Source organism: Ammodytes marinus, assembly GCF_949987685.1.
Source record: "Ammodytes marinus genome assembly, chromosome: 11".
Lineage (NCBI taxonomy): Eukaryota > Metazoa > Chordata > Actinopteri > Uranoscopiformes > Ammodytidae > Ammodytes > Ammodytes marinus.
The window spans coordinates 3,077,914-3,087,913 of record NC_137215.1 but is presented as its reverse complement, the minus strand read 5'-3'; the positions used below and the strand labels follow the sequence as shown (position 1 = coordinate 3,087,913).

Sequence of the window (10,000 nt, the reverse complement as noted above, 5' to 3'; positions counted from 1 at the left end):
CACAGTTCTCTGTAGCTTTAAACTCCCTTTTCCTTGTACCATTGACTTTAATTTATATATAAAAGTTACGCACTGTGGTTTTAGATTCCCTCTTCCTTGTAAGAGATTGGACTTCATACTATACGAACGTGACGGACTGTATATCATGGTGTAATTTAACTTTTTAGCTTCAGTGCACCTGACTCCTGGAACAACTTACAGCTAAAAATTAAACTAAATACATTCATATCCTTTGGCCAATTTAAACAGACTATCTTGGATCTGCCAAACTCTACTTGTAACTGTTTTAATTAGACTATATTGTACTTTATGCCTTTTAATTGCTGCCACTCTTCCCCACTCTGTAAATGTTTCAATCGTTTTGTTTTTTCTTCTCTTCACTTGTTGTGTATTTGATGTTTTTGCATTGAATATTTTGTTTGTATTGTTGTTTTGAATTTGTTTTGACTCGACGTCATTGAAAATGAGGGTCACCCCTCAATTGGTCTCTCGAGGATAAATAAAAGTTAAATGAAAAAAAATGAAAATGTAATAAATAAATAAATGTATAAATAAATAGTTCAAAATTTTTATAAAAATACTTCTGGGAAAAAAAAAACGCACTCTAGCTTTAAATGTTACCTTGCCAGCTGTCGTTGCAGACACAGAGCTTCTCCCCGGTGAGGTCACAGTAGCCGTGGTCCGGACTGCCACAGTTCTCCCGGCAGTACGGAACCTCACACGCGGAACCCTTCCAGTTCTCCTCACACTCGCAGAACACTCGCCCGGAGACGGAGTTCAACGCGCTGCAGCGACCGCGACCGGAACAGTTGTTGGGGCACGAGTTGGTCCTAAAAGAGAGACACAAAAGGGGTATGAACGTAAAAGAGAGGGAGGGAACACAGTAGAGGTATGCACGTTTACAAAAATGTCTAAACGGTTACACTAGGGAGTTTTTTTCCGTGTACACAGTTAACCGTGAATTCATTGCACTTAGGCGACTTACAAGCTATAGTTCACGTCAACTGGGTAGCTTTAATCTTTAGGTTAAATATATATTTATTTTTCTATTCTTTTGTGGCATTTTCAAGCTTTATTAGATAGTACAGAGTTGACATGGGGAGACAGAGAGAGAGAGAGAGAGATAGAGAGAGAGAGAGAGAGAGAGAGGGGGGATGACCTGCAGTAAAGGTCCACGGGTCAGATTTTAATAATATGGCACGCGCTCTATCCACTACTACGCCACCAGAGTGCCCCGATGCTTTCTATTTTAAAGGATTACTTCTTATTCTTTAAAACAATATAGTGAAGAATGACTCGAAAAGAATCTCAGAAAAAAGAAAATACATTCAAAAGACATCTCTTGTCCGTATTGAGTTTGAACGCACTTATTGTGTGTGTGTGTGTGTGTGTGTGTGTGTGTGTGTGTGTGTGCCTGTCCGTCTGTCTGCCTGTGTGTCTGTGTGTGTGTGTGTGTGTGTGTGCGTGTGTGTGTGTGTGCGTGTGTGTGTGTGTGTGTGCCTGTCCGTCTGTCTGCCTGTGTGTCTGTGTGTGTGTGCGTGTGTGCGTGCGTGTGCCTGTCCGTCTGTCTGCCTGTGTGTCTGTGTGTGTGTGTGTGTGTGTGCCTGTCCGTCTGTCTGCCTGTGTGTCTGTGTATGTGCGTGTGTGTGTGTGTGTGTGTGCCTGTCCGCCTGTGTGTCTGTGTGTGTGTGTGTGTGTGTGTGTGTGTGCCTGTCCGTCTGTCTGCCTGTGTGTCTGTGTATGTGCGTGTGCGTGTGTGTGTGTGTGCGTGTGTGTGTGTGTGTGCTGAAAGACTATAGTAACCATTGTCAGTAGTACCATGTGTCCAACCTAGCACATACTATTATATCATTCAATGCTCCATCATTGACAATTCTACTCGCACAAAGCAGGGGCGCGTTTTGTCAGTTTATCCATAGAAAGCATTATGATCGGGGCGCTCCGGTGGCGTAGTGGATAGAGTGTGTACCATATTGGCTCCGGCCTTTGTTGCAGTGGTCGCGGGTTCAAATCCGACCCGTGGACCTTTACTGCAGGTCATCCCCCCTCTCTCTCTCTCTCTGTCTGTCTCCTCATTTCAACTCTGTACTGTCAAATAAAGCTTGAAAATGCTAAAAAAATAGATAGACAGATAGATAGATAGACAGATAGATAGATAGATAGATAGATAGATAGATAGATAGATAGATAGATAGATAGATAGATAGATAGATAGATAGATAGATAGATAGACAGATGGATCATACACGTACGAGTATGTGATACTGAACCCCGTCAGGTTGTAAGCAGCGTCACTGAAGAAATGCAGCAGAGCGTAGCCGGACGACGTCACCACCTCAGGGACAGACTCATTCCCCCTGGACTCTGGGACAACCAGACCACTGAGAGAGAGAGAGACACACACACACACACACACACACACACACACACACACACACAGATAGGGAGAGAGAGAGAGAGAGAGAGAGATCATTTAAATCAACTGTATATCCTCTTTTTTCTCAAGGTTTATTTATTGGTATTTTTGACGTTTTACAGAATGCAATGCAGATACAATTAGATTCATACAATTATAACCCCCCTCCCACCTCCCAACCCCCACCCCAACTTGCTCCAACAGAGCCCCACCCCTTTAACAGTAACACTGTACCATTCTATAACAATAGCATTCAGGGATCACATTTGAATTGCACATAAGTAAAAAGACAAAATCAAAACAAAAGCAGAAATACATACAAACAGTTAAATAACAGTCTAAGGGGAAAATACAAAAAATAAATACAGATTGAAATTAAAATTACACCTCAGTAAATCAGCTACAATAGAGAAGGAAATGAGGTCAGCAGCCCTAAACTCCCATACTAGCATAATCTATCCTCTCCACATAGGTCAAAAAAGGTTTCCATAGAGCATTACATTTCTGAGCACACCCTCTAGTTGTCATGGTCTGTCTTTGTTGTGTCTTGTTTTGGTGATCCCCTGTGTTTCCTGTTTTATTTTGGTATGTCTGTCTTGTTCCTCCCCATGTCCTGTCAAGTTTCCCTCCTGTTTGATTGCTGTTCCCTTCCCTAATGTGTTTCACCTGTCTCTCGTTGTCTACCCTGTCTTGTGTGTGTGTATAACCCCCAGTGTTTCTTTGTTCCCTGTCCGAGCATTGTATCCTGTTGGTGAGTCTGTCCCGTGCTTGTTCTATGTTTTCCTGTTTCTCCTGGATGTTCGCCTGTTTTGTTAAGTTTTTGGACAATAAATATATTTAGTTTTACGTCTTGCATTTGGGTCCTGTTTTCCTGCCTGTCTGCCTGCCTCATCGTAACTCTAGTAGAGTAACGAATCTTCTCTAACACTAAGTGATGCATCATATCTTTAATCCACATTTTAAAGGTTGGGGAGAACTTCTCTTTCAACTGTATATCCTCTTTAAACAATTTAATTTGACAATTTTTACATTTCAACAATGCACAATGACATTGACTTCTAAAAGTCACTGGAGCGCACCGGTATTACTGTATTTTGAATGAAATCGTCTCAAATGAAATACTCCCATCAACGTGGCTTTAGATAGTCCTTTGCAAATACAAAAAGCAATATGCAATAAAGCTCCAGAAAAATACATAGCATTCAGCATTCAAATATGAGTAATTTCAATATCTTCTTTTTATTATCACTGCTACTGTGGTAGGATGGTTATTACAAGGCCCATTGTTTGCCTATAAACTTGATGCACAAGTGCGAAAATGCATTGAAATTTTGCATATGCCAGACGCAAACCTAATATCTTGCTCTGCTCACCTGAAGACAGCCACCAGCGGTGCGTAGATGGAGTCTCCGTCATAGATGTACATGTGGTCCCAGCTGCACTCGGTGGCAAAGTGGTTGAAGCGAAGCCGCAGCACTGCATTAGGACTGAACGAGACAGAGAGAAGAATATACAGGTGAAACGAGAAAAATTAGAATATCGTGCAAAATATTGTTAATTTATTTTAGTAATTCAACTTAAAGGTGCAGTGTGTAATATGACATCATCAAGAAAGTTCTACAAAGTTCTAGAATGCAACGCTCCCTGGGTAACCCCACCCATTTTGAATAATAACAGAAGCTACAGTGGCCTTCAAGGACAAGAACAATTCTACATTTTAAACAATGCACCTGATCACATTCCAACTATGACACTTTCAAGATGGCGGCACTAGGCCTTGGTCCAAAATATGCAGAAATAGGGACATATGAGACCCTTTCTAAGGGAAAAAAAATAGTTGAAAAATGTTTTTTCAGCTATTATGCACTAAATTAAATGTACTTATGGATATTTTAATTACTTTCTACAAAATCTGCTAGGAAATAAAACCCAAAATTCTACACACTGCAGGTTTAAACGGTGAAAATAATATATTATATAGACTCATTACATGCAAAGTGAGATATATATTTCAAGCCTTTTATTTGTTATAATTGTGATTATTATGTCTTACAGCTTATGAAAACCCCAAATTCTAAATCTCAGAAAATTTGAATATTACATTAAATCAATAAAAAAGGGATTTTTAATACAGAAATGTCGGACAAAAATCATGATAAACTGAAAAGAGTGAATGAAACACATTTTTACTTACTATCCTTCTATCAGCCAAATCATGATAAGATAATAAGAGTGTGTGTGTGTGTGTGTGTGAGTGAGTGAGTGAGTGAGTGAGTGAGTGAGTGAGTGAGTGAGTGAGTGAGTGAGTGAGTGAGTGAGTGAGTGAGTGAGTGAGTGAGTGAGTGAGTGAGTGAGTGAGTGAGTGAGTGAGTGAGTGAGTGAGTGAGTGAGTGAGTGAGTGAGTGAGCGTGTGTGTGTGTGTGTGTGTGTATGAAACACAGTGCTACTTACTATCCTTCTATCAGCCAGGTGCATTTGGTTTTGTACTTGTAGTTGACTGGTCCGTCAGTGAGCGAGCCTGACAGGTCTGTTAACCTGTAGGAAGACAGAGACAAACAAGAGGGTTCGTCTGATATTCTGTGAAGATGAGTTTTGTTTTTTTAACCATGTAGATTAAATACCTACTTCACCGGTGGGAATATGAAGGTGTATTGAACTCTGAGATCCTGTGTAGTATAAATGTGCAGAAATTTTAGAAATCGGTTCATCCTAGCCTGAGAAAAGGCAGAAAGAGTGTTTTATGGTCTCACTGTCTAACCCTACATGTTTTCATGTGTGACATCATCATGCATGGTAAAATGTTAGGTTAGGATTAACAGGACAGCTGGGCCAAGGGAAGACTGAGGGAAGACTGAGGAAAGAAAAACCTCATTCATTATATTTTAATAGAGATTTTATAATGATAGAGCCTAGGTTTCTCGTAGCACCTTTACATTACTCAAGGTATCCCATTCAATTTAGTATTTTTTTTTTTTTTTCACGTGTTACTTTTCTTCTTAACGTCATAATGTTGTACGGTATGTTCCTTTTTCCTGTATGAATAAATTAATTAAAGGGGCACTGTGTAATATGATATCATCAAGAAAGTTCTAGAATGCAACACTCCCTGGGTAACCCCACCCCTTTAGAATAATAACAGAAGCTACAGTGGCCTTCAAGGACAAGAACAATTCTAAATTCTAAACAATGCACCTGATGACATTCCAACCAACATGGATTCCTCCATAAGACCTGCCTGCTCAATGTACAAAATGTAATATTAATATTTGTAATTCTGCGCTCAGGAGGATAATTCAGATTATTGGCAGAGGTGATTTTACACCAATGAGGACATATTTATGAATGAGGATATTGATTTTAGCTAATACATTACTTACAATGTTACACAGTGTCCCTTTAATACAAAAAATATAATACATAAATAATCATCTCATTGTTTCAACATCCACCTTGCATGAAGGACACACTGGTGACAGAATAACAATATCACTGTGAACAGATAAAACGTGATATCACACTCATGTTACAGTTTCCATAGCGATCACGGCACACTGTTGTCATGTGGAAATTGTAATAACGACAATCTTGATGTGTGAGTATGTGTTTGTGTGTGTGTGTGTGTGTGTGTGTGTGTGTGTGTGTGTGTGTGTGTTTTACACATCGGTCACGGCTGTCAATCAAACTAATCCCATTCCGCCGCTGCATAGAAGGAAAAGGTGGAGAGAGATACACAGACACACATCCAGTCTCTCACACACACACAAACACAAGCACGCTGTCACACACACAAACACACACTGTCACACATAACACGTCACTGCCGAAGAAGATATCGCAGCCTGCCTCGGCTTGGACAGTATGTCACTCTGTGTGTGTGTGTGTGTGTGTGTGTGTGTGTGTGTGTGTGTGTGTGTGTGTGTGTGCGTGTGAGTGTGTGCGTGTGTGACAGAAGGCTTTGTTGGCACATTGGCAGGCAGCCAGACAAGACAAGGCAGTGAGAAAAAAAAGGATAAAATGAAACAATCAATTTCTTTTTTCTATTTCTTTTCAATTGAAAATTGATTTTTCTAAAGCCGAGCCACAATGTAATCTACAGGGGATGAAACAATGGTAAACCACTCACAATAAAAACACAAAATATGATGCAACTAAACAAACAATTACAGGATTTCATCGAATTTAGGGAGTTAAAATAAAATAAAATAAAATAAAATAAAATAAAATAAAATAAAATAAAATAAAATAAAATAAAATAAAATAAAATAAAATAAAATAAAATAAAATAAAATAAAATAAAATAAAAAAAAAAAAAAATAAAATAAAATAAAAAAAAAATAAATAAAATAAAATAAAAATAAATAAATAAATAAAAATTTACAAATTCCGTGAGCTAAATCAATTCATACTTCTATCTATTCAACAGTTCCTTCTTTGCTGAGGTTATTTTCTTTTTTTATGATCCTAGAATTACAAAAAAATAAAAAATTAGGGCAAACAATAAAAATAATGTGCAATAAAAGATTGATCGCAGCATGTACAGGTATTTGAATGTGTAAAATAAGATTTTTAAAACGACTGAAATGTTTAATCTACAACAAAAAAAGTTATTCTATCTATATTCAAAAATATAGACTTGGACACCAAAGATTCCAGAATTTCCAAGATACCTAACAACACTGGTTTGGGGCATTTTTTTTGGGTCATTTCTACCTATTCTAATTCAATTCATATTGTTTCACATGATCAAAAAGCTTTGTACAGAAGCCCGTCTTAGCTGTCACATGGACATCGCGCGTTTAAAAACTATGTAGATTTTCTAACCTTTAATTTAAAGGGACACTGTGTAACATTTTAAGTAATTTATTAGCTAAAATCAATATCCTCATTCATAAATATGTCCTCATTGGTATAAAATCACCTCTGCCAATAATCTGAATTATCCTCCTGAGCGGAGAATTACAAATATTAATATTACATTTTGTACATTGAGCGGGCAAGTCTTATGGAGGAATCCATGTTTTAGGAATGTCATCAGGTGCATTGTTTAGAATTTAGAATTGTTCTTGTCCTTGAAGGCCACTGTAGCTTCTGTTATTATTAAAAAAGGGTTGGGGTTACCCAGGGAGCGTTGCATTCTAGAACTTTCTAGATGATGTCATATTACACAGTGCCCCTTTAAACCCATATTACTGTTGAAAAACCATGTATGAAAAAGTGCATTTTGCAGATAGTAAGTCACCTTTTAGAATTTGAAGAAGCAAAATGAAGCAAAAAAAGAGCAGTGAGTTGGGATGAAGAAACACACACACGCAAGCACACACACACACACACACACACACACACTGTCATGACATCATAACCATCACCACGGTTACTACATGAGATTAAATATGTTGCAGTTGGAATGGGCCTCAGCCTCTCTGTAATGTGAGAGAAACGGGGAGCGCAAACAGATTGTAACACAGCGGGACACAGGCCGCAGTGGATGCTACAATCCTGCCAATAAACACACACACACACACACACACACACACACACACACACACACACACACACACACACACACACACACACACACACACACACACACACACACACACACACACACACACACACACACACACACACACACACACACACACACACACACACACACACACACACACACACACACACACACACACACACACACACACACACACACACACACACACACACACACACAGGGCGCAGACTCTCACACACACAGACACACAGCAAGAACACACACACACACACAGACAGCGTGCAGAAACAGGCAGACACACACACAAACAGCGCGCAGACACACACATACACACACACAGACAGCGCACAGACACACACACACACACTAACACACAGACACACAGATGTGAAAAAATATACATATTATTTTTTTGATAAAATAAGATGTTTTTGTCATTGCACTGATAAAACAATACAACCATCTAACAGCATCCATATGGTCTATAGAAAATAATGTCTAAAAATCAAGTCATAACAGTATTCATCAAGTAGTAAATCTATAATAATTTAAAGCTGCAGTGTGTAGAATTGTGGGTTTTATTTCCTAGCAGATTTTGTAGAAAGTAATTATAATATCCATAAGTACGTTTAATTTAGTGCATAATAGCCGAAGCCTTAGAAAGGGTCTCATATATGTCCATATTTCTGCATACCTTGGACCAAGGCATAGTCGCCGCCATCTTGAAAGTGTCATAGTTGGAATGTCATCAGGTGCATTGTTTAGAATTTAGAATTGTTCTTGTCCTTGAAGGCCACTGTAGCTTCTGTTATTATTCTAAAGGGGTGGGGTTACCCAGGGAGTGTTGCATTCTAGAACTTTCGTGATGTCATGTCATATTTTTTCTCTTCTTTCCATCTCTTACTCCATCCAACCTATCTATCCATCAGTACATGCTGATCACAGTTTGATCCTCTGGCTGTGTGTGTGTGTGTGTGTGTGTGTGTGTGTGTGTGTGTGTGTGTGTGTGTGTGTGTGTGTGTGTGTGTGTGTGTGTGTGTGTGTGTGTGTGTGTGTGTGTGTGTGTATAATCCCAGATTAGAGCCAGCGGATATATCTCTGTCATCATGAAGCTGTAATGCCAGATTTGGTTCATAGTTCATGATGAATATTGTAGATTTTCAAAATATTTTTTTGGTATTTTTGTCCAGTTTTAGCATTTAAAACATTGTCACCATTTGAACAAGAGGCGTTGTGATAGTTTGGATGCGAAATTTAGAAATATTAGATGACTCGACTCCACTGCAGATTTTGAAGCAAGTTAAAAAATTAAAGGGGCGCCCTTAGCTCAGTTGGTAGGGCGTCCCCCCCCCCCATGGGCCTCGGCCAGCAGCGGACCCGGGTTCGATTCCAGCCCGCGGTCGTTCTCTGCATTTCACTCCCCTCTCTGCCCCATTTCAACTCTGTCTCTACACTATCAATAAAGCATAAAAATGACAAAAAATATCTTAAAAAAAATAAAAAAAATAAAAATTAAGTTGCAGGTATAATAATAGACAAATTGGTCACCCAAACTATATAAAAAAAAATCGAGTTTGCAAAGGCCTTTTAGGAAGTTACGTTGGTGTGGTTCTCCTCCCAAATTTTGTGCGGAAGTGACAAACTCAATGAACTGTGTGTGAGCGCTGTGACTATACAAGACACTCAGCCATCCCGTGTGTGTGTGTGTGTGTGTGTGTGTGTGTGTGTGTGTGTGTGTGTGTGTATGTGTGTGTATGTGTGTGTGTGTGTGCCATCCCGTCTATGAAAGATGTTAAAGTAAGTAGTTCCCATTCATAGTTAATGAAGATCAGAGAAGTGGGGTCTACTGCAGCCCAAACAAACCATCACTCCAAACGCATAGACCATTCATACTAGCAAATAGGCCTAGTACACACACACACAGGCCTAGCAAACACACACACACAGGCCTGGCAGACACACACACACACACAGGCGCCTGACAGACACACACACACACAGCCTCTGTCTAGCAGTTCACAGCATGAGGTCAAAGTCAAATGCTTTACAGATTCCACAAGACTACTATTAGGGTCCAC

At 39.2% G+C, this 10,000-nt stretch overlaps 1 protein-coding gene across 1 annotated transcript in view; it reads right to left on the bottom strand.

Moving 5' to 3' along the window:
• LOC307257558 (attractin-like protein 1) overlaps nucleotides 1-10,000 on the bottom strand; it is a gene marked incomplete at both ends in the record, with an annotated part of 55,062 nt that overhangs the window by 30,428 nt on the left and 14,634 nt on the right. Inside the window, 4 exons of the mRNA XM_080036819.1 lie at nucleotides 622-830; nucleotides 2,253-2,381; nucleotides 3,790-3,903; nucleotides 4,868-4,951. Coding sequence (XP_079892945.1) covers nucleotides 622-830; nucleotides 2,253-2,381; nucleotides 3,790-3,903; nucleotides 4,868-4,951 — 536 coding nt within the window. The remainder of the gene's footprint in view (nucleotides 1-621; nucleotides 831-2,252; nucleotides 2,382-3,789; nucleotides 3,904-4,867; nucleotides 4,952-10,000) is intronic.